Source organism: Microtus pennsylvanicus, chromosome 17 (genome assembly GCF_037038515.1).
Source record: "Microtus pennsylvanicus isolate mMicPen1 chromosome 17, mMicPen1.hap1, whole genome shotgun sequence".
NCBI classification, from domain to species: domain Eukaryota; kingdom Metazoa; phylum Chordata; class Mammalia; order Rodentia; family Cricetidae; genus Microtus; species Microtus pennsylvanicus.
The window spans coordinates 32,553,162-32,579,150 of record NC_134595.1 but is presented as its reverse complement, the minus strand read 5'-3'; the positions used below and the strand labels follow the sequence as shown (position 1 = coordinate 32,579,150).

General features: G+C 39.1%; 1 protein-coding gene across 4 annotated transcripts in view; it reads right to left on the bottom strand.

The window, feature by feature from the left end:
- Usp40 (ubiquitin specific peptidase 40) overlaps positions 1 to 25,989 on the bottom strand; it is an 80,717-nt gene that overhangs the window by 40,604 nt on the left and 14,124 nt on the right. For 3 of the 4 annotated variants that reach the window (XR_012908163.1, XM_075951290.1, XM_075951291.1), the window contains exons 7-12: positions 25,210 to 25,353; positions 21,558 to 21,686; positions 17,997 to 18,092; positions 16,797 to 16,904; positions 4,473 to 4,773; positions 237 to 318 (exon numbers count right to left, since the gene is read on the bottom strand). Coding sequence is in view for 3 of the 4 variants with exons in the window: in XM_075951290.1 (XP_075807405.1) it covers positions 237 to 318; positions 4,473 to 4,773; positions 16,797 to 16,904; positions 17,997 to 18,092; positions 21,558 to 21,686; positions 25,210 to 25,353 (860 nt within the window). In the remaining variant the exon portion in view is untranslated. Of the gene's footprint in view, positions 1 to 236; positions 319 to 1,044; positions 1,148 to 4,472; positions 4,774 to 16,796; positions 16,905 to 17,996; positions 18,093 to 21,557; positions 21,687 to 25,209; positions 25,354 to 25,989 lie in introns of those variants that run through there. The other variant, XM_075951293.1, reaches the window with a different exon arrangement.

The window sequence follows — 25,989 nt, the reverse complement described above, 5'->3', positions numbered from 1 at the left end:
TCTTGTAGTTCAACTGCATGCTTGTAAATTTCTCTAGACTCCCTAGGCTCTGATCCTTTCTTAGCAATGGTTACTGTATATTACTACTCACTCTTACATATGGATAAATAGTATCTGTACTATAACTAGTTGGTAGGTACAAATATTTTGATAAACTTCCATATTGAATGCTTATGTCCCAAACTGATTAGTATTTTCCAGAAACTCTACCCAAATACCAAATGTATTCAAACTACCTTCTCATTTGCAGTTGAATGTTGGCTGCATCCATTTCCTTCAGCAAATGACATGGAACCCTGTATCTTGGATTGGCTCGAGCTGTGAACAAAATTGTCCATTAATTTGTTTTGACTAAACAAAATTGGGTTGCTAGAGGCAGGATGAAAATCTGAGGAACACACCTGAAGGCATAAGTCACAAACAATGCCACACCAGTTTGGAATTATGATTAATAGGGTGGTATTTATTTAAAGGGGAAAAAACTTACAGATAACCGTCCCAGACAACAGCCCTCTGCACAATCAGGAAGGAGTCTAGTTGCCTGAACCGGAGCAGGAAGCAAAAAGAGCAAGAAGGGAAGTAGCTGCTTTTTTAAAGGGAGAGAGACCACGCCCCAATGGGCTGGTATCTCAGCCGCTATTGGCTGGAGGAGCGGAAGGACCTCCCGCAACACCTCCCCCTTTTGTTTAAGTAAGAGAGTTCTAAACCTACTACAAAATTATATACAATAAGTACAAATATCCTATTCTAACTAGCTTAGGTCTTGTATAATAAATAACTTGGCCAAATCATGAGAAAAAAGTAACTACATTTATATAGTCTTCAACTCCATCGAAGATCTGAGAAGGGAAATAATGTTACCTGGGTAATTAGGAAGTTCAGTAAAACAACTTCCAAAACATGCAACAAATCACAGAGACAACTAGCTACCTGGGCAATCACTCAAAGTCACGTTTGCAGCATTGAAGCAACCAACTTTGGCTAAGGCCTAACATAACTGACATACCATTTTCAAAGGCAAGCAACTTTTCAAAACTATCTTACCCTGTCTTGGCAGGATATGACAGTCCTGTTTTATCCATTGATGCACGCTCTGTATCTCTGTCAGTGGTTGAGGTATGGGCATTTCTTTGTCCAAAGGCCAGTTCTGCCAAAAAGAAAGGCTCCAGGTGGAGTGTGTTTGGTGCTCAACATTCTCTCGGGAATAGAGCAGTGTTGCCAGGAACAATTGTGTCTCACTACCACAAAACTCTGAGTTAGATTAAAGGCCATTTTCCACAGCTCTTTGAAGAGGTTGAAGATTATCTATCTATACTGAGTATAATCTCTATATATCTAAAGAACCTGATTAGTCTAATTATAAATGACAAACTTAGATGACTATTAATCTATATAATTCTCAATATCTATCTAACTTAAAGACTAAGACAATAAACGACTGTGAAACAAATGAGGACAATGACCTCCAAGCAGTGTTTAAAAGAATACAATTTGTGTGTTGTTATTTCGGGGCATAAGCTAGCCAGGCAGCCAGGAGCCGGGCTGTGGGAAGAGGCCCGCAGCTCCCTACAACACACACCTGTAATCCCAGCACTGGAAAAGCTGAGGCACAAGCATCTTGAGTTGGAGGCCAACTTGGGATATACTGAAAGACATTCTCTCAAACAAGTTTGAGGGGCTGAAGAGATGGCTCATAAGTTAGGTGTGCTTCCTACTTTTGCACACGACTGGGGTTTGGTTCTTATCACTTCAGGTAGTTACAACTGCCTGCAACTCCAGGGGTCTGATGCCCTCAGATACGTGCATGCACATGGGTGTATATACATACATGCACATGTGAATGCAGGCAGACATGCACACACACAACTATGCTGGAATCCAGGAACACCATCATTGACTAATGACAGCTAAGTGAAAACAGATTTATCTCTCAATCTTAGTTTTGTTCCAGGACAGGCACCAAAGCTACAGAGAAACCCTGTCTTGAAAAACCAAAAAAAAAAAAAAAAAAGAACATCCACTAGTTTTGTACCTTTATAAATTTATCAGTTGGTTACTGTAAAAACTCAGAAATTAGGAATGGAGGTAGCTCAGCAATTAAGAGCTGTTCTTAACTGGCTGCTCTTCCCAGAGACCCAGGTTTGGTTTTCAATACCCACATGGTATCCAACAACCCTCTGTAACTCAAGTTCTAGGGGATCCAATGACCTCTTCTGGCCTCCCAGGGAACCCAAGAACACATATGGTGAATATAAATTTCCAGATTTTTTTTTTTTTGGATAAAGCATCCCTCTACAGCCTGGGTTGGCCTGAAACTATGTAACTTGGGTTGGTCTTAAACTCATTACAATCTTCTTGCCTGAGCTTTTTAGGTGTTGGAATTATATGTATGAGCCACCATGACCGGTGTCAAAGTATTTTAGGGTACTACCTGTAGTTTCACCCCAAGGCATCACCCACATATACCAATATTTTATAAAAACTGAGATGTGGTCAGCAAAGTGGTAGCTTGTTTTTTCTCTTCATATTCCCTCAGGCTTTTAAATATGTGATGGACAGCAGCGTACTTAAGAAGTAGCATAATTATCTAGTATTTTTCTTTATTTTGAAAAAAATATTTACTTAATGTGCATGATTTTTTTGACTTGCATGTATGTCTCTGTACACCTATGTGCCTGGTGCCCTTGGAGGCCAGAAGAGGGTGTGAGATCCCCTGGCACTGGAGTTGAAGACAGTTGAATCATTATGTGAGGGGTTGAGATTCAAACCAGATCCTCTCAAGAATAGTCAGGGAGCTTAACCACAGAGCCATTTCTCTAGTCCCTAACCTTTTTCTGTTAGATATTGTAGTGATATGAATAAGAATGGCTCCCACAGACTCATAGATTTGAATGCTTGGTCACCAGGGAATGGCAGATTAGAAGGTGTGAACTTGTTAGGCTGTGTGTATGTGGCTTTGTTGGAAAAAGTGTGTCACTGGGGTGGACTTTGAGGTTTCAAATGCTCAAGCCAGGCCCAGTGTCACTTTCTCTTCCTGTTGCCTGCCTATCAAGATGCAGAACTCTTACTTTCCAACACCATGTCTGCCTCCATGATACCATGCTATCCAACATGATAATAATGTACTAAATCTCTGAACTGTAATCCAGTTCCAAATAAATGTTTTTCTTTATGAGAGTTGCTGTGGTCATGGTACCTCTTCATAGCAATAATTAAGACAGATAAGGTGATTTCTAACTAGTCATGATTATAAAGATAACGATGGCAACAAATACCTCAAAATATTAAGTACTCATCTACTACACCTTTTTCTTGCTCCACTTTGATTTGCAGCCCACTAGGCTGCAGTTACTAGACTGACCAGTCAGACATTGAATTGTAATCCTCTTGTCTCACTTTCTGAGTAACTGGGATCACAGGAATGTGTCACAAGGTTGGGATCTCTTTTTCCTTCTTTCAAAGACAAAGCCTTTCTGGCTAGCAGTTGTCATGTATATTCAAGATCTAGAAAGTTAATTTTTAAAAATTCTCATGCAAATTAATAACTGTTTTATTGTTTTATTCTTTATAAAAAGGATCATTATCCCCATTTTCTAAGAACATCACCTAACTGGCAATCATAGCTCTGCCAATCTAAGAAGCTCTTCTTTCCTTCCCCCCCCTCTCTCTCTTTTGTTTTGTTTTTTGTGAAATAGGGTCTTACTAAATAACCCTGGCTGGCCAGAAGTTTGCTATGAAATCATGCTAGCCTTAAACTCACAGAGAGATCTGCCTGCTTCTGCCTCCCAAGTCCTGGAATTAAAGGTGTAAACCACTACATTCAGAAGCTTTTAACTTCTGAGAGAACTCTGTAGGGATTAGACCATGTTACTGATTTACTCATGGTGACAGTTTCTACTATAAATACTCTTTATTATGATGAGGTGGGGATGGCTAAATTACAAGGTAGGAGCTCTCTCAGAAGGTTCAACGGAGAGTTTCAAATATATTTCAACTACTCAATAACATAATACTTTGGGGAAAGAGAACAGACAGGACTATAAAAAGGAAAGTAAGAAAACAAGACCACTTACTGTTCAAAGGCAACACGTGGCTGAATAACAGAGTCAAGCATAAAAACTGGGCAACTGCACTCAAGTTGGACATATGGACATATAACAATATCCAAGAAAATTCAATTTTGAGAAATCTGACTATTAGTGTATGGGGGAAAATCTAAGACATTTTCTCACAAAATGACAAACTAAAAAAAATAAAGTATGATTTTCTGCTTAAATAAAGACATAAGGAAAACGTAAATGATAAGCTGAGAGATTTTCATTTGACACAACAGACTTCTGAAGTATTAGTTTTAAAATATATAAGGATACCTAGACAAAACCATCTCTTCAAAAGGCACAACTTCAGGCGGCACTGAAAGCTTATCTGCTGGATTTACTAACAAGACAAATCAGAACACTTCTCTCCCGTACCTTCTGAGGGCCTCTGCAGCTTGGCTTTCCGATAAAACAGCATGTAGGCACTTTCTTTACCCTGGAACTGCTGTGTGATAGCTTTCTCTCTGATTGGCTGGACTTTGGAATCATTGATATCAAACCAATGGGGGCAGTTGGTGTTATCGCTTAACCCTGGAGGTTCTGAAGCAAGTGTTTGTAGAATCTGCTCATGGCTCCTTTGGAGATCAGATGGGGCCTGGGTCAAATGGTTCCTCAGGAGACTGACTGTACTTTCATCTGTGCTGAGCAGAAACATCTGAGGATGGAGCTGTAAGAACTATTTAGAACATACAAAACAAAAATTAGTTTTATTAAATAAATTTTTAATAAAAAAGTTTTTAATTAGATGAGACAACTCTATGTATGTGTTTAGATGTTTTTAACTTTACCTTTCTTTTTTGCTAGCCCTGTGAGGGAGAACACTCATCTGGGTATGACAAAATCTGAGCACTCTTTCACATATGTTAACAATTCTGTTGAGAGAGAAGGGTGACAAGCCACAATGTGGAAAGCACTTGAATAAAACAGCACTGTTTTAAGAAGTGCTTGAATGAAGGAGATTGGGAAGAACAAACATTTCTAAACTATTTAGAAGCCATCTAATTCTACAGATGCACATTTGCCAATTCTTAGGATTGATTTCTGTGTTCTTGGAGTTCTCGGAAAACTCTTGCTCACACCTGTATGTTGAAATGTTTTCAGTTAAAAAGCTTCCACAAAACAAAGGAGCAACAATCAAAGTGAAAAAGTCTAGAGGAAAAAAAATCATTGTCAACTACACTTTAGATAGTAGATTAATATTGGGCATACAGAAAGAATAGCAAAAAACAAACATCAAATCACCTAATCAGTATATGATCTAATGAAATGAACAGTAAGTTCTCACTAGAAAAAAGCACAAATGACCAATAAAAGCTTTAAAAAGTAAACAACATTCTAGTCAACAAGGAAATGTCAATAAAAACCCTTCAATTCCATCCCAGCCCAGTCAGAATGGCTATCATCAAGAAAACAAATGCTGGAGAGGATCCTGAGGAAGAGATGTAAGTAACCATTTTCAGCCACTATGGAAATAAGTATAGATATTACTCAAAAAAAAAATCAAACAGAATTTCTGTACGACGCAGCTGTGCCAATTCTGAGCACATACTGGAAGGACTCTATCACACCACAGTTATTGTCCATTCATGTTTATTCTTGTGTCATTCACAATAGCCAAGGGAACCAGAGTAGATGTTTGTCAAGAGATGAACAGAAAATGTGGCACATGTATACAATAAAATTTTATTTAGCCATAAGGAAAAAATGGAGTCATGACTTCTGTAGGAAATGAATATAAATTGAAATCATTACATTAAGTAAGCTTTGTCTTAGAAGACAGGTAACAAATGCTTCCTCTCGTATGTGGAATCTAGATTTAAACACACACACACACATACAGATATCTGTATATTAATAGGCATGTATTTATATGTGTACTAATAGTGATCATGAGAAAGAAGCAAGAGATCTTAAAGACAGTGGGAAACAGAGACGGTAAAAAATACATGCAATAAAAAATGGAAATTGGGACTAACTGAAGGAAAAATGGAAACCATTCTTGTAGGATATTTTTTCTCACTGATACTGCCAATAAAATTTACCTTGAATCAGAGGGTTCTGGAATATTCCTTTCCACTGTGTGGATACATGTCACTATGATTGTTTTAATAAAGAAGCTGACTGGTCAATAGCTGAATAGGGTAAAGTTAGGCAGGAGAGCTACATTGAGAATGATGAGAAGAACAGAGCCAGAGGAGTTGCGAGCAGAGACAGAGAAGCAAGACGGGCATGCTCTATTGAGAAAAGGTACGGAACCACGTGACAAAGATAGATGAGAAATACGGGTTAACCAGGAGCAGAGCATTTACAACGAAGACTTTGAGTGGTTATTTGAGAGTGTCTGCCAGCACAGGAAAACTGTGCCTACAGAGGGCAGAATCAGCAATTAGCTGACCAGAATCTGCCATAAAGGTTTTAGGGGACCCAGATAGGGGTTCACAGGAAAATATAGGGAGGGGCTCAGAGAGATTCATGGCCTTTTCAATCTGTGAATTATGGTTAGTTAGGGTTAGCTGATCATTCCTCCACTGATTTTTTTGAATCTATTATGTTCCCCCCCTCACAATATCTGACTCCTGAGTTTTTATTGATATCAGAATAATTGAGATAAATACAGCATATTAAGGGACTATTCTATTGCCACTAATCTCACAAACCCTTGGTTTTGACTCTTCAAAACTTTTCTTTGGTCTTTTTTTTTTATTAAAAAAAAACAACTATCCTTTCTCATTTTACATACCAATCCCTCCCCTTCTCCTGTTTCCTCCACCTTTCCCCTCATCCCAACCCCTATCTACTCACTCCTCAGAGATGGTAAGGCACATTGCTTTGAGGAAGGACCAAGGCCCTCCCTACTATATCTAGGCTGAGCAAGGTATCCATCCAAAGAAAATGGGTTCCAAAAAGCCATTACAAGCTGGCCCCACCACCAGTGGCCCCTCAGTCTGCCCCAGCCATACAGCTGTCACCCACATTCAGAGGGTCTAGTTTGGTCCTCTGCTGGTTCCTTCCCTTTTTCTTTGGTTTCATTTTGACTCTTTAATACTTTTCTTAAGATATAAATATTATCTCAATAGTTGTAAGATTATTAGATATACTTAAACTTTCTGTTGTGATATTAATGGTCTAACTAATTCTCGAAATAGGCTTCACCTAGTTTCCTGTATGTGATTTTGGGCTTGAGTCTGAAGCAAGTAACTAGGAACTAAGTTTGTGTACCCCCGATGTACCTAACAAATTGTGGTCCTTCGATCTCTAGGAGATCTGCTGCATAAGACATTTAAAATGTTTACGTTTTCTGCCAAAGAAGTCAAAGGACAGAGAGGGACTTTTTTCTTATTCAAAGTTACTGTGCTTTAACTTGGACAAAGGTCCTACCTATTTGTAAATCAGAGAGTTTTGTTCTCTCAAGGCTACTGTCAATAGGCTAGCTGCCAGACCTTGTGCTCCTGAAATAAGAAAGTATTTGGTTCCTACCTAAAACAAAAGTCTAAAGATCCAACTAATTTCCAGTTCCCTTTATGGAAATAACTTGGGATTCCACCCAGGGAGTATTTGTCTACAGAGTGTTTGGTCTAGGGCGTGAGCTATGAATGTAGCTTTCAATTTGTATGTTAATACAGTCTTTTGCTTTACTCCTACCATTTGGGGTCAGGGGTATATTAACCAGTTGGAAATTAAATGTGGGCGAATTTCCAGTACTCACTGGAAAATTCCCTCCCAATACTATCTTATATGTTTCTGTGTTTTTATTATTTTCATTTGCATCTTCATATTCTTTGCTATATTTCTAAATTCCCACGCCTCCACTCTGGAGAAAGGCATTTTTGTTGAGGCTGGCCCCCGACAGTAGAATATTAAAAATAAACCTGGACAAACAGAAAAAAACATTGAACAATATGACTATATAAAGCAACTTTCCCCCTAATTTCTTTAAAAGTCACCTAAGTATTAAAAGTAAAATCAGTTTATGTAGCAGAACTGACATCACACGGAGTGGCGAGACATAAGATGGTAGCAACAGAAAAAGGTGGCGACTGTATTATTAGGATCTTATGCTGGACAGATGCAGATTGTTCACTGATAATTAGTAATAAAAATGTATAATGCAATATAAACATCAGTCACTAAAAATTAGGTAAAGAATTAAAATAGTAGACTAAAATTACTTGCTTACTACAAAGGAAAGCAAGGATGGGAAAAACAAGATAGAAGAAAAATAGATAAAATAGTGATTTAGAGGATTCAAGGACAACCCTATCAATTACTACATTACATACAAATGAAAAAACACTAAGAATAAGGAAGATGTTGACAAACTCTCATCTGACAGTAAACAGAATGGAAGTGATAAGAATCAGGAAAAAGCTGTTTTCTTAAAAAGTTTAAAAGCTTGGTAAATGTCTACCAAGACCAATGAAAAAGAACTAAACAGTATGTGATATCAATACCATAGATGGAAAGGAGATATAACTCTGGGCTCAAAACTTAAAAGAATAACATGCCAATTTTTCAAACAGCATCATGACAACAAGTATAACAACCATAAAAAGTTAATTTAAAAGCTTATTCCAGCCAGCAAAAGGAAACTGAGACATTCCTAAGAATCTTGAGTAGCTATATTCATACCACACTGAATGTTACAATTTCAGCCACAATAAGGCTGACACTTTTCTGGGTTCTAGGGCCATGCAAGTGTGGACAAGCCCTCAGGCAGAAATACCAAATGGCCCCAGGGATATTAAAGAGCCCCCGCATGACCCCTACACATGCATGATTGTATCATCCACGTATGACTCAGCTAAGCCCTTGCATGCAAGCATGAGTCCTGTCATCTGTGTATGATGCAGTCACATCAACCCCCTGTGCCATGCGCTAGGCAGCTTTTAAAAGCTGGACGCACCATCCCCCCCTCTGCACACTGACTTCCCTAGGCCTGTACATGCCCCCTCCTAAGAGGATTTGTTGCATGTTATTTCATTGGTGCAGTGAAACTCGGGAGGCTCTCCCACCCCGAGTCTCTTTCAGGAGTTGGGATCCAGAACTGGGTATTTTTTTTCCATAACAACCATGTGTTCCATCTGCCTGAGCGCAATTTTTACACACACCACAGGCTTCAATTGATGAGTTTCCCAAATTCTGGTCAGCTTAACAGTTTCTCTGAACTGAATGAATTGACAGTTGAGCTCCTGGCAATCTTCTGGTGTTCCTAGAAATGGGGGGACAGCCCCCAACCATGGCCTTGATGACTATGGTCGAGCCTTTCACTGACATTCAGCTCTGTATTGCTTCCCTTAGCTAAAACCGTGTTTGGACCACCCGGGGTCAGTCCTCCTGCGACTGGGGTCCCAGGGTCCCTCAGATTTTTCTTTCTCCTTTTTTAAAAAAACTTTTTCTTTTCTTTTCTTTTCTTTTTTTTTTTTTGAACCACTGGTCAGTGGTCCCCAACATGGCCTCTCTGGCTTCCAAGATGGCCTGACTGGAGCCAGTCAGGATTTAGCACCCCTCCTGTAGATAGAGGAAGCTCTCCTACAAGCCCTGCGGTGTTCGCTGTCCCCCTATAAGCCTGTGGTGTCGCTGTTTTCATGGTTTCAGCTATGGGTAGCAAGCCATCCAAGACCATCAATCCAGCCTCCCTGCTGCGATGCCTTTTAGAGGCCCTAAAGCCCCAGGCCTTAATGCTCTACTTACAAATTCCCATACTTGTCCATCTTTATTTAAAAAAATGACCTCCTTACAATTTAGATAACAATTTAAAGTGGCACCTTTGATCCCGCTATTCTATGGGAGCTTTCTAACTACTGTCCCTGCACAGGCAAACAGAAGGAGTTTCCTTATATCCAAGTCTTTTACTGTCTAAGCTCTAAGTCCCAGTCTTATAATCTCACCTTTCATGATATCTATATGACCTATCTAATAACCTACTTCCTGAAGAGCACAGGCGAGTTTGGGAGCAAGCCAGACTACAGGCAGAGGTTCACCAAACAAATTCAACATACCCCCCCGGGGGCAGAGGCCATACCATCTTTAGTCTTCAGGGAAGGTAGAACAAACTAACTGTTCCTTAAAAAAAATGTTCTTTTTAAGATGTCACAGGAGCTTCACCTTGACTGGGTAAAACTTTTGCCTCTGGCCCTTCTTAGGCTTAGGGCTCTCCCCCCCCAAAAAAACCCTCCATCTTGCCCTTTGAACTCATGTATGTGTGGCCAGTTTTAACCTCTGGCCTCTCACCTAAAACCTCTCCCCTTATTGATCACCTGCTTACTCTGCTGTTATCCTATCTTTGCTCCCTATTATGGGATTTTACCAACTACTCATTATCTCAACCATGTGCCAATTCATGCCCACCGCCGATTAAAATAGGAGATCAGGTATTATTCTCTCCCCCAGAGCAACGCCCCTCACCCTTTCCCCTAAATGGCAGGGCCCCTTTAAAGTAATTCTTATAACTCCCACAGCTGTCAAGCTTGAGGGACTCCCTCATTGGATCCACCTGTCTCACCTTAAACCTTTTACTCTTCCAGTTCAAGATACCCCCTCAGACACGGTAACTCAAACAGGGCCCTGTTCCCTTAAGTTCCAGAGGACACCAAGATCAGCCACTCTTTCTCCAGTTCCAGAAAAATAAGTTTCATCACCATACTCAACCATCCTGTGCCAAAAACTTCATATATTCTCCCTCTTTCTCCTACCTGCTTTACTAACTTCTCTATATCTCCAAAGTCATACTTAAATTTCCAGATTAACCACTTAGCTGTTACTACAGGGGCCATCATTAAACATAGAGCTAGAGGTACAAGGATTGCCAAAAGCCCAGACGGTAAGAAACAATGAGTTTGGGAACATTCACAGCCCCAAACTCCAAAATCTCACAAAACAGACTTTAACATAACAGGTTTATCACTGACTGAAGCAGTGTTACCTGGATGTTAAGGGAATATTTGATGCTAAAGGAAAACAAGTGCCTTAAAATTTGTTTCAGGTAAAACATTAAGGGGTCTAATAATTCCCCTTTCTAATAATTCTCCCCTTCTTTTCCTCCCTCCTTCCCACCGTCCTCAATTCCAACACTATATCATTATAATCATAAGTTTTTAATATGTCTAAAATTTATTTTTTTTCAAACATTTTTTCAGAAGCTACAGGGAGCCAATTGGACCTATCTAAACGGATCAGACTCGCCCAGAATAAGTATCACTTAATTCTTCCCTTATCATTCTTGGTCTTGGGAACCCCTAGGAAATTCCCTCCTCCAACCCCCCTCCCACCAAAAAAACCCTCTATCTTCCATCTTGGGACTCTCCTCCCTTAATCACCGGGATCTAAAAATTTTTCCAGACATAATTCTCTGCCTTTCCAGCATCTTGCGAGGTCCAAGTTGCCAGCCAGCCAGTTCCACAGAGCCCAGAAAAAACACAAAAGTAATCAGTCACTCCAGGACGTGGTCAAGCACCTCCACTCTCTAATGCCCACAAAGTCAGCAGGAAGCAGTCAAGAGAGACCTTACAACGCCCCATTCCCACCCATTAAAGACCTCAAACTCCCCAAAATTTATAATAAACAAAAGGGTGGAATGTTATGATTTCAGCCACAATAAGGCTGACACTTCCAGGTTCTAGGGCCATGCATGTGCGGACAAGCCCTCAGGCAGAAGTGCCTAATGACCCCAGGGATGTTAAAGGGCCCCCCCATGTGACCCACGCACATGCATGGTTGCATCATCCATCCACGTATGACTCAGCTAAGCCCTTGCACACATGCATGAGCCCTGTCATCTGTGTATGACGTAGTCAGGTCAACCCCCTGTGTGCATGCACTGGGCAGCTTTTAAAAGCTGGATGCATCATCTCCCCCTCTCTCTGCATGCTGACTTCCCCAGGCCTGTAAACGCCCCCTCTAATAAACTCCTAAGTGGGTTTGTTGTGGGCTCCATGTTTCCTTCTCACTGGCCACAGGTAATTTCACCAAGTATACTTCATAGGACAGAGATTAAGAAGGACATTTGATGTCAGGAGGCTGTAACAATATTAAATGTTCACATTGAATCTACCAGAACTTTCAAGAAGAGCTAATACCTATACTCCTCAAAGTGTTCCACATAATAGAAACAGAAGGCTCAATGCCAAACTCTTTTTATGAAGCTACAGTTACCCTGATACCAAAACTACACAAAGACTCAACCAAGAAAGAGAATTACAGACCAATCTCACTCAAGAACATGGATGCAAAAATTCTCAATAAAATTCTGGTAAACTAAATCCAAGAACACATAAAAAAAAATCATCCATCATGATCAAGTAGGCTTCATCCCAGAGATGCAGTGCTGGTTCAACATATGAAAATCAATCAATGTAATCCACCATATAAATAAACTGAAAGAAAAAAACCATATGATCATTTCACTGGATGCAGAAAAAGCACTTGACAAAATTCAGCACCCCTTTATGATAAAGGTCTTAGAGAGATTAGAGATACAAGGATCATATCTAAATATAATAAAAGCAATATACAGCAAGTCGACAGCTAACATCAAATTAAATGGAGAGAAACTCAAAGCGATTCCACTAAAATCAGGAACAAGACAAGGCTGTCCGCTCTCTCCATATCTCTTCAACATAGTTCTTGAAGTTTTAGCAATAGCAATAAGACAATATAAGGAGATCAAGAGGATTCAAATTGGAAAGGAAGAAGTTAAACTTTCGTTATTTGTAGATGATATGATAGTGTATATAAGTGACCCCAAAAACTCTACCAGAGAACTCCTACAGCTGATAAATACCTTCAGTAAAGTGGCAGGATAAAAGATCAACTCAAAAAAAAAAATAGTAGCTCTCCTATACACAAAGGATAAAGAAGTTGAGAGGGAAATCAGAGAAACATCACATATCCACAATAGCCACAAATCACATAAAATATCTTGGGGTAACACTAGCAAAGGACGTGAAAGGCCTATTTGACAAGAACTTTACGTCTTTGAAGAAAGAAATTGAAGAAGATACCAGAAAATGGAAAGATCTCCCATGCTCTTGGATAGGAAGGATCAACATAGTAAAAATGGCAATCATACAGAAGGCAATCTATAGATTCAATGCAATCCCCATCAAAATCCCAACACAATTCTTCACAGACCTTGAAAGAACAATACTCAGTTTCATAAGAAAAAACAAGAAACCCAGATAGCCAAAACAATCCTGTATAACAAAGGAACTACTGGAGGCATTACCATCCCTGACATCAAGCTCTATTACAGAACTACAGTAATGAAAACAGCTTGGTATTGGCATAAAACAGAAACATTGACCAATGAAATTGAAGACCCAGATAATAATTCACACACCTATGAACACCCGATTTTTGACAAAGAAGCAAAAAAGATACAATGGAAAAAAGAAAGCATCTTCAACAAATGGTGCTGACAGAACTGGATGTCAATCTGTAGAATGAAAATGGACCCGTATCTGACGCCATGCACAAAACTTAAGTCCAAATGGATTAAAGACCTTAATAAATATAAATCCGGTCACACTGAACCTGATAGAGGAGAAAGTGGAAAGTAACCTTCAATGCATAGGAACAGGAGACTGCTTCCTAAATACAACCCAGTAGCACAGACAATAAGAGCATCAATAAATAAATGAGATCTCCTGAAACTGAGAAGCTTCTGTAAAGCAAAGGACACAGTCAATAAGACAAAAAAGTAGCCCACTGAATGGGAAAAAATCGACAAAGGACTGATCTCCAAAATATATAAAGAACTCAAGAAATTAGACATTAAAATTCTAAATAACCCAATTTAAAAGTGGTGTACTGAACTAAACAGAATTCTCAAGAGAAGAATTCAAAATGGCCAAAGATACTTTAGGACATGTTCTTCTTCCTTAGCTATCAGGGAAATGCAAATCAAAACAACTTTGAGATACTATCTTACACCTGTCAGAATGGCTAAGATCAAAAACACCAATGATGGCTTATGCTGAAGAGGTTGTGGAGCAAGGGGAACACTCATCCATTGCTGGTGGAAATGCAAACTTGTGCAACCCCTTTGGAAATCAGTGTGGCGGTTTCTCAGAAAATTTGGAATCAACCTATCTCAGGATCTAGCAATTTCACCCTTGGGAATATACCCAAGAGATGTCCAATCATACTATAAAAGCATTTGTTCAGCTATGTTCATAGCAGCATTGTTTGTAATAGCCAGAACCTGGAAACAACCTAGATGCCCCTCAACCGAAGAATGGATAAAGAAAGCGTGGCACATCTACACATTAGAGTACTACTCAGCAGTAAAAAAATAATGACATCTTGAATTTTGCATGCAAATGCACAGAATTAGAAAACATTATCCTGAGTGAGGTAACCCAGAGCCCCCCCTCAAAAAAACCGAATATGGTATGTACTCACTCATAAGTGGTACTAGTCATAAACAAAGGGCAACGAGCCTATAGTTCAGAATTCTAGAAAAACTAAGTAATAAGTTGAACCCAAAGAAAAACATATATAGACCCACCTGGAAATTAGAATCAGACAAAAGTTTGGGAGCAGGGGGGCAGGGGGTAAAAAGAAGGGGAGAAGGGGGGTTGAGGAGAACTTGAGGGAATGGGATAGTCGAGATGGAGGAAGGACAGATATGAGAGCAAGGAAAGAGATATCTTGATTTAGGGAGCCATTATGGAGTTAGCAAGAAACTAGAAAAATGCCCAAGAACCCACAGGGATGACCCCAGCTAAGACCCTAAGCAATAGAGGAGAGATTATTTGAACTGACCTTACCCTGTATTCAGACTGATGATTATCTTAAATAACACCATAGAACCTTTGTCCCACAACAGATGGGAACAGAGGCAATGACCCACATTGGAGCACTGACTGAGATCCCAAGATCCAGTTGAAGAGTGGAAGGAGTGAGAGTATGAGCAAGGAATTCAAGACAATGAGGGGGTCATCCACTGAGACAGTTTGCTTGAGCTAATGGGAGTTCACCAACTCCAAATGGACTGGGAGTGAACGAGCATGGCCACAAGCAAGCCCCTCTGAAGGGAGTTGACAGCTGGGGCAGACTGAGGGGCCACTGACAGTGACACTGGGATGTGTCTCTACTGCATGTACCAACTTCACGGGATCCTATTCTGTTTTTTTTTTTCTTTCTTTCTTTATTAAAGATTTCTGTCTCTTCCCCGCCACCGCCTCCCATTTCCCTCCCCCTCCCCCAATCAAGTCCCCCTCCCTTGTCAGCCCAAAGAGCAATCAGGGTTCTCTGCCCTGTGGGAAGTCCATGGACCACCTACCTCCTTCCAGGTCTAGTAAGGTGAGCATCCAAACTGCCTAAGCTCCCCCAAAGCCAGTGCGTGCAGTAGGATCAAAAACCCATTGCCATTGTTCTTGAGTTCTCAGTAGTCCTCATTGTCCGCTATGTTCAGCGAGTCCGGTTTTATCCCAGGCTTTTTCAGACCCAGGCCAGCTGGCCTTGGTGAGTTCCCGATAGAACATCCCCATTGTCTCAGTGTGTGGGTGCACCCCTTGTGGTCCTGAGTTCCTTGCTCATGCTTTCTCTCCTTCTGCTCCTGATTTGGACCTTGAGATTTCTATCCGGTGCTCCAATGTGGGTCTCTGTCTCTGTCTCCTTTCATCGCCTGATGAAGGTTAATATTCAGGAGGATGCCTATATGTTTTTCTTTGGGTTCTCCTTCTTATTTAGCTTCTCTAGGATCACCAATTATAGCCTCAATGTCCTTTATTTATGGCTAGAAACCAAATATGAGTGAGTACATCCCATGTTCCTCTTTTTGGGTCTGGCTTACCTCACTCAGGATAGTGTTTTCTATTTCCATCCATTTGCATGCAAAATTCAAGAAGTCCTTGTTTTTTACTGCTGAGTAATACTCTAATATGTATATATTCCATACTTTCTTCATCCATTCTTCCATTGAAGGGCATCTAGGTTGTTTCCATGTTCTGGCTATTACAAACAATGCTGCTAGACCATAAAAGGCTAATCAACCCAACTATAAAATGGGGCACTGAGCTGAACAGAGAATTCTCAACAGAAGTTCAAATGGCCAAAAGACACTTAAGGTCATGCTCAACCTCCTTAGCGATCAGGGAAATGCAAATCAAGACAACCCCCTATGAACACTGATGGGAGGAAATAAACAAGGAAATAAATCTTATTCATCAGAAATGAAAAAGAAGCTCAAAACTTCAAGTTCTAAAGACACTAAGAGGATAATATGGGGCATTCTGAGCAAATTTTATGCCAGGAAATTAGAGATCATAGATAGAATCTATAAAGCAGCATCATTACAAAACAAATTCAAGTAGTGGAACACGAGCTTTTCTGGTGGTCTAACTACTTGTTCAACATTCCCAAGAGCAGGTAAATGCTTTCTCTGTAAAGTGGCTTCATTTCTGGTAACACTAGCTTTTGAGTCTCATTTAAACCCAGATGATTTAAAGTGAGATGACTGGCTTTGCTACTCATTGAGCTTTAGAGTAACTTCATTGTGATTAACAGCTTCTTTTCCTGCTTAAATACTCTAAATACACTGTATATGATCTGTAATATACCAGCAGAATTCCAACCACTCAACAAAAACACTGATTATTTTCATCTATGTTAAAGCTCCATTTACATAGGAACTTGTGTTGCTAGGACCATGATAGGGTTTCCTGGGATGATGACTGCCCATGATGCCAGCACTACCTTTCTTAGTGCTCCATACTGTTTTCTGTACTTCTTGTTCCAAGATATTCCTGTCTTTTTCAAGAGTTTCTGGCCCAGCTGATCAACAGGAATTTGATTGGTCTCCTCCTTATGAAAGAAATATAGTCAGTTAACATCTGGTGAGAAATAATGATACCACAAATTCAAGGGAGCAAAAGGAGTGCACCTGCTCTTCTTCCCTAGAGCACAAACTTATAATGGGATCAATAAGATTATGTTTTTTTTTTAAATTTTTTCCTTTCATCTCCCAAAGACAGGAAAAGACTATGTTTTTAAAGTAACCGTAAGTATCAGTTTAGAAGACCTTCAATTTGAAAACCCATTTGCCAAGAGTCCCAGACAGAAATTCAAAGAGCAACATCCAGAGAGAGTTCTGCAGTTTGCCACATTCCTGACATTATTTATGATTTTTTAAGAGCAAACAAGGAAGATCTTGCTGACACAGGTTTTTATGTCTTCCTAAAATTACTATGTTGTACCTTTAGCCCCAATACTTCAGAATGGGATATGCTTACAGATAAGAACTCCAAAGACATAGGTTAAAATGCTCTTTTGTTTGTTTTGAGAGGGTCTTAGGTTGCCCAGGCTAGCTATGTATGTGAGAATGACTTTGAACTTCTGACCCTCTTACTTCCACCTCCCAAGTTCTAGTATTATATGGCACTTCATATACCACTTTATGTGGTACCAGGACTTGTATAAGCTAGACAAGCACTTTACCAACTGGGCCACATTCCTGGTACTTGTCTTTTTGCTAGTGCTTCTAGTATCAGGACAAATAGATTTTTCTTTGAAACAGACTCTCATTCTGTAGCCCAGGCTGGCCCCAAATTCAAGGCATTTCTTTTGTTTCATGCTCTCAAGATGAGAGATTAAAGGAAAGAGACTTGCACTTAGTGATTAAATTAAAACAAATCAGGGTGTGGTGACACACACCTTTAATCCCAGCACTGGGGAGACAAAGGCAGACAGATCTCTGTGAGTTCAAGGACAGCCTGATTACAAAAAATGCGACCCCATCTTTAAAAAAAAAAAGTTAAAATGAAACCATATTCCAATTTAGAGGTAGCTTTAAATAATCTTATCTGATATTCTCATACATATAAATACATCATATACACAAACATAATACATCTAAATAATTACTGGCACACAAACAAGTACAAATACTCACTCTACCTGCAATAAGATTGTTTTTAGAATCATCAATGGATCATCAGTCTCGTCTTCATTCTGAAGAGCTTCCAAGTTCACATCTGAATCACTTATCTCTTCCTAAGAAAGAAAATAGCAAGTTTTTCTTTCACAAATACCAGTTAAAGGAATTAACCAAATAAAAATGTTTAAGTCACTGGAGGACAAAAGATAAAAATATCATCATAATCTATACAAGTTGGAGAATCAGGCAGACCTGGCTTTGAGTGCCAGGTTCCAACAAACAATTCTATACAATTTACTTAATCTCTATGGCTTTATATACAAATTAGTACTATGAGACAAAGAGATTCTAGCTTGTGGTTGTATAAGAATGTCCTCCATAGGCTCATATATTTAAACTTAGTCATCAAGGAGTGGCACTATTTGAGGACTAGGAGGTGTGGCCTTGTTGGAGAAGGTACAGCTGTGTTAGAGGAGGTGTATAACTAGGGATGAACTCTGAGCTTTCCAAAAGCTCACACTAGGCTCAGTGTGGCTTTCTCTTTCTGTCTGTGGAGAAGGATGTTGCTCTCAACTACTTCTTCAGCAGCATGCCTGCCAGCATGCCTCCAGACTCTCTGCCATGATGATGGACTAAACCTTTGAACTGTAAGTAAGAAAGCATTTAATTATGCTTTCTTTTATCTTGTCATGATGTCTCTTCACAGCGATAGAACAGCGTCTAAGACATAGCACAATATATATATATATATATATATATATATATATATATATATATATATATACATATATAATGGGTTTCAACATTTTCCAGCTAAGAAATGTGGTGTCTCCTACAATTTGTGTTCATTCCCATTCATTTAAAAATATTTTTTGGTCTTCACTACTATGCTTACAGGCTCTTATTTTGGTTTAAGGAAATCCTACCCATTTTTGTAAACTCAGTTTAAACACTGACTTCTATTTCCTCATCATTAAAAAGTTAACAGTCCAGGTTGTGCATTATGGCACATTACCCTTGCCAGGTAAACTTTGTGGACTTTAAAAAACATACATATAGTCAGATGGTGGTGGCACACTCCTTTAATTCCGGCACTAAGAAGAGGAAGGCGGATCTCTAGTTTTGGGCCAGTCTAGTCTACAGAATGAGTTCTAGGACATCCAGGACAACACAGAGAAACCCTGTCTTGAAAAACAAAACCCAAAAATACACATACCACCTTGAAAAACTATTTTTTTGTTTGTTTTGTTTCTATTTTGGTTTTGAGAAGGTCTCACTACTTAGCCTTGAACTCAGAGATCCACCTGCTTCTGCCTTAAGAGTGATGGGATCAAAGGTGTGAGCTCTTCACGTTTTTTGTGTGCTTTTTTTTTTTTTTTGGTAAAGTATAACTTTTTTAGATTTCTAATTTTTTAAAAAAATATTTTAATTTAATTTTTTGTATGAGTGCTTATCTGTGCACTTCATGTGTCCCTGGTGCTCTCAGAGACCTGAAGACGGTGTTAGATCCCTTGGAACTGGAGTAACAGATGGTTGTGTGCTGCGATGGAAGTGCTGGGAACTGAACTTAGGCACTTTTTCAGAGCAGCAAGCTGAGCCATTTCTCCAGTCCAATGAAAAGGTATTTTAAACTAGCTAAAACCATAACTGCTAATTGATAACACTAAGAAAAAGTAACTAAGAAATAACATATTATGGCAGACCAGATCTATCATCTTTTGTAAATCATTAAAAATGATAAAGTAGATGAAATGAAAGCATCTTTTTCTTTTTAAGGTGATTTTTTAATAAATATACAAAATAATAATTTTAATTGTCAACTTGACAAATTCTGAAATCTCTGGGCATGCCTGTGAGGAATGATCTTGATGGGGTTAACTGAGGTAGAATGGCTCACTCACTATGGGTGGCACCATTCTCTGGGCTGGGATCCTAAAAGGAGGGCGCGCACTGAATACACACATTCATCTCCCTTTGCTTCCTGATCAAAGATGTACTGTGACCAGCTGTATCCTTGAACTCTTGACTCCATGACCTCCCTGCCACGATGCACTGGACTCTGTAACTGTGCACCAAAATGAAGGGTTCCTCCCTTGGCCAGACATTTTACACAGCAACAGGACAGTAACTAAGCCCAGTCTTGTGGACACAATTTCCATTTCAATGCTCATTAAGAACAGCTTCAGGGAAGAAAGCCCAGGGCTGACTCAAAACAGGGAGAAAAGGGACCAATTTTTCAAACAACCAGTCCTCCAATCCTTAAGCAACAACTGAATCTCCACTCAATTCTTTTTTTTTTTATTTTTTTTTTCTTCTTTTTTTTTTTTCTCACCACTATACAAACGAGGATCTCCACTCAATTCTGACACTGGCTAGATGGTAAAAGAACCCACCTGTTGAGTCAGTCTCAAAAGATTTGTCCTGAAAAAAAAAAAAACAAAAAAAACCCAAAAATAGAAAAAGAAGAAAAAGAAAATATAGCAAGCACTTACAAAAATCCATATTCTGCTTATTCTCTTTGGTTTGTATTGAGACAGGGTCTTACGCTGTAGATCAGGCTTGCCTGAAACTCTGTAGCTCAGGTTGGTCTCAAACTCATGGTGATTCTCTTGCCTTGGCCTTTCAAGTGCTAGACTTACAGGTGTGTGCCACCATGCTCACTTTCTTCAGAGTACCCTTGATTTTGTGAGGAGACAGGACTTCAATAGATAAGGAACTGGGTGTGAAAGTCCGCCCCTATGCCTGAAGTCTCAGCACTTGGAGACAGGTAGGATGAGTGTCAGCTACAAGGTACCACTGACTGCAAAGTAAGACAGTGTCAAATAGACAGACAGACAGACAGGAAATACAAAATCAAAACACCAGATAGGCAATAAAGAGAACACAAAACCTGTTCCTTCAAGTCACACTAACAGCAGAAGATGCTAACATTTCTACAGAAGAGCAAGTCACTGCTGAAGAGATCAACACAAAATTTAAAGAGATCTTCTAGAACCCACAACCCTAAGGGAAGACAGAAGAACCATTAAAACTAAAAATAAAATATCGTGCAAATATTTTATGAGTCAATAGGCTGCCAGCTGGAAAAATGATACAACCCTGAAAGCAGCTGAGCAAAACTACAGGAGGAAAACAGAGACAGGCTCCCTCAGGCTGGACTGGCTCAGATGCAGGTGTACCTTTCAGACCAGAGCAAGGCCTTGTGCTCCTGGAAAAGACTGTAACAGACAAATTAAAAGGTCTGTGATTTTTATGGATGGCTAGAGGAAAAGAATATCCTTGTGCTGAATAGACAAACATGAAGCATTTACAAGCAAAGCAGCCAGATTCTCTCAACTTTATTACAAATTGTTCACTACAATGAGGTCACTAGTGTGTAAGAGTATATGTCACATACACAAATATGACAAAAGGAAAATAACTGGAGACTCTAGGTAGAGGGTACACAGGAGCTGTACACGTAAAAGGAACCTTTAGGAAAGGAGAGGTATATACTAAAGGCAAAATGATCAACAGAATACTGTAATAGGAACAGAAATGCAATGGAATTCAGTTATTTCTGAAGAAATTTGTAAGCTTACTTGACATTGCCAGTTTCCTAGATGATCAACATCTTTAATGTACACATGGTAATGACCTCCATAGCAGCCACCTTTGTGGATAATGACGGAGAAGAGGTCATACGTATATTCCGTGTCATCCAGTTCACTCTAAAAGAAGAAAAATAAACATTAGCATAGTTTTATAAGGGAAGAGAACTCTGAACCCTGAAACTAGTAAACAGCACCCTTGTAGTATTCACACTTCACAGTAAGGCCCCTTTGCCGCTGAGTCTCCTGATTAGAATGCTATCTAAGGATAAAGAAAAATTTAAACAATTTGGGCTTAAATTAAAAAAGAAAAGTTTTTCATTTCTTTGAGGATGGCCTCAAATTCCTGGAGATCCTCCTGCTTCACCATCTTATATGTTAACATTATAGGCATATATAACCACTATGCACAGTTGAATTTTAAGTCTTAACTTAGAGATTTATTGCCAATCATACCACACTGAATACATGTATCTGAAGATGTTATTATTATTATTTTTTTTACTGGTGTTAACTAAGATAATGAGTTTGTGGTAGAGACTGTTAGTAGAGAAAACCACCTTTGTGTCGTACCCATTATGCTGTTTAGAACATATGCTCTTTTCCTACATAAACTGTCTGATATCCCAAGAAGGTTGCTGTGTACCTCCAGGTCAAGGCCCTCCTAGCATGTTAGTTCTCTGCACAGAATAGGAACTCAGCAATTGTGAACAGCAGCTAGTCTCGTTCAGAGCCTGTTAGTTTAGTGGAATAACCAGGTTCCTTTTTGCTTTACTAATTCTATGATCAACTTATTCTATAATTAGTAGACTGACCATATAATCAATCACAAGGGACCCAACAGGTCAACTCCTACAGTGACAATGAAAAAAGTACATTATATTTAAGAGATGCTTTAAATTCTAGATGCAGAAGGAAAAGAAAAAGCCAGCTAAGATGGTGCACTTCTGTAATTCCGGTACTTGGGAGATCATACTTAGCTACACAGCAGGTTTTATGCTACCTTGGACGACGTGAGGCTCTGTCTATAAAAACAACAATAAAAAGGAAGGAAAGAAAGAGAAAGAAAACAGAGAAGAGGAAGAGACCAAGGGAAGGGAGCAGACATTCTAGGAATGTGAACCACATGACATGAGACATAAGGTCTTGTCCGGCTTTGAACTCAGTGTCACCTGCAATGTACAATGTGTACATGGGAAGAATTTATTTCCTTAACTATAGGTTTTTAGTGGGCATCATTTAAAAATGTCTCATTCAGACAAAAGATAAGACACAGAAAGATAAAAAATGAACACTTTTTCTCAATATAAAAAATCAAAAGTAAAATTAATTAATGTGGATTTCCTAGATACGTGCCTGTTTTTTTTTTTTGATATATCAAAATAGGTTGGAATCATGTCATAATTTTTTTCTGAGTGTGTCAGTAACAGGCTCAGAGCCAGCAGGCACTACTAGACCCCAGGGATGGTAATTCATGTAACAAAACAAACAGTGCAGAGCTCACTCGTGAGACCCAAAGTAGAGCAAGGATCAGCTATGAAGTTAAAAAAAAATACAATTTTTTTTTAGTACAGAAATTCAATAGCTGGATTTTGTAAACAATTACTTGTAATAAGAAATAAGTAGAATGATGGGAAAAATAGAGAACCTGGAAACAAAATGATAAATCTATGCCCACTTAATTTTTGACAAACATACACTGGATAAAAGGCAGCCAAGTCAACAATGGTGCTAGCAGAACTGTGTTTCTACTTCAGAAGATGAAGTTAGATTTTAATCTTTTACCTGTACAAAAATTTATTTAAATTGGATCACAACCTTAGTTTAAAGCCTGCAACCCTGAAATCTCTAGAACATAGGGGACACCGTTTAAGATAATGGAGAAGGCAAAGACTTTTTGAATAGAATACCAATACACAGAACTAATCCAGTATCAAAAAATGAGACCACATGAAAATAAAAGTTCCTGTACAGCAAAGAAAAAATCAGCAGAATTAACAGACAGTGCACAGGATGGAAAAAAGGCTTTCACAGCTTCACAGTTACACTCAGACAAGGGCCTGATATCCAGAATTTACCAAGAAATGAGACCTTAATGCCAATAAAAACTGCCAGTCAACACAAAAGCAGACACATTTAATGGACAGTTTTTAAAAAGAAGAAGAAAGGAAGGAAGAAAGGAAGGAAGGAAGGAAAAGAAAAGAAAGAAACATGAATGGCCAATAACTACTTTAAAAAGTGCTCAATAACCCTAGCCATCAGGGAAATGCAAATTGAAACTACTTTGAGGTATACCACTTGTTCACAATCAGAATGGCTCTCATTAAGTGTGATAAAGAACACAGGTGGAAAGAAATGCTGCTGGAGGAGTACATCAATACAGCCACTGTGCAAATCAGTTTGGAGATTTCTCAAAAGATTAAAAATATAACTACCATACAATCCAGCTTCTTCACTCCTGGGTATGTAATATACCCAGAGAACTCTATACCTTATTGCCTTAGTTAGCGTTCTTACTGCTCTGAGGAAGCACCGTAACAAAAACAACTTGTGGAGGAAAGGGTTTATTTGTCTTACATATCTGGAGGGAAACCAGGGCAGGAATTCAAACAGGGAGGGACCCTAAATCAGGGGTTGATGCAGAGGCCATGAAAGGGTGCTGCTTACTGGTTCTGCTCCACTGCTTTTTTATAGAACCCAGGACCACCAGCCCACAGGTGGAACTACCCATAATGGGCTTGGGTCCTTCCAAATGAATCACTAATTAAGAAATTGCCCTACAGGCTTACCTGTAGCAAGATCTTATGGAGGCATTTTCTCAGTTGAGGTTCCCTTCTCTCAGATGATACCAGGTGTGTCAAGTTGCCATTAAAAACAATTGACATACCAATACAACTTGACATACCAATATAATGCTATTTAACCATACTCCTTCCTTTCTTGTTCATCTCCAAGATCACATATTAATAAATATCACACTATAAAACATTCCAACTTTTAAAAGTACCATAGTCTTTAAAAATTCAAACACTTCAAAATTCAGTTTCTTTAAAATATTCAAACTCTTAAAAATCCAAGAGATCTTTAATAGTTTAGAGTCTCTCAACTGGGGGCTCCTGTAAAATAAAAAATAAGCACTTTCTTACTTCAAGAGGGAAGAAGCAGGCACAGTCACATCTGGACTGCCAAACTAACTAGAACAGTGTAAACAACCCAGAGCTCAATGCCTGGGATACACTCATGATCTAGGCTCCCCCAAGGGACTGGGTCACCTCTCTAGATCTACCTTCTTCAGCTCACACAGACTGTCTTCTAGGCTCAGGTTAGTCCCACTGCATGGCTCCTGCCTTAACTTCCCTCCATGACCCTTTCAATGCTGGGGTTTCAACTGCTAGTACAGTTCCAGAGGATGCACCTTCACCAATGACCTTTCTTGACCTCTCAGAGTACCAAGCCTCAGCTGCTCTCCATGACCCCTTCACGCTTTCAAAACAAGTACATCTGGGAGACTCTTACACAATACCAAATTCAGTTGCCTGTTCAAGGTACAACTTTGGCTGCCATGGGCCATGGTTAAGAAAATCTACAATAAACTGAGGATTTTAATCTTGGAAGGGAAGGGAAAGAATTCAAAGGTTCAAACCTGTTCACAAAAAGGCTTGAGATTGATCCGGAGGGGGAACGTATAACAGCTAGTTTCCTTGTAGCGTTCACATTTCACAAAATCGAAATTAAATCTTAGTAATGAAATAGTAAGAAAAGGAGGCAGCTTACGTAATTTGGCAGACTGTAAAAAGAAAAATTAACAAAGTTTTAAAAATGCAGTTACACAAGAGGATACATAATGCTATGTAAAATAGCAAAAAATGACATATGACACAGTTATAAATATGTCCTTAAATCATATAAACATATACTGAATTCAATATAAACTTAAATCACACAAGCATATTCTAAATTCAATATAAACTCATTTACTTTATGGAACTAAGGATGGTATTGTACAATTATGCATACAACAAAAACATTTACAAGCCCCAGTTTTATGCTTTTAAGGTTGTTATCTAAAATTACTATTTGATGAGTATGTCCTAACTGGGTGCTCCTTCTCTTTCATTGTTCATTTCCTGCCTAGCCCTTGGCCTTTCACCTTGTTCTTTGGATCTTTGCTCCACTTAGCAAACACACAGCTCTTATTCAGTGAAGAACTAGAACTCTGAATGATTAAAAATTGTACATGTATTTACTTTTTTTTTCTGGAGAGAAGAGTCATAGTTGTCATTAGACTGAAAAGGGACTCTTGACTCTCCAGGATTCAAGACCTACTGATGGGGTTTTATTATTGTTTCTTTTAAGATTTATTTTTATTTTGTGTATAAAAATACCTCTTTGACCTTCTTCTCAGTGTTTTGCCTGATTCCCT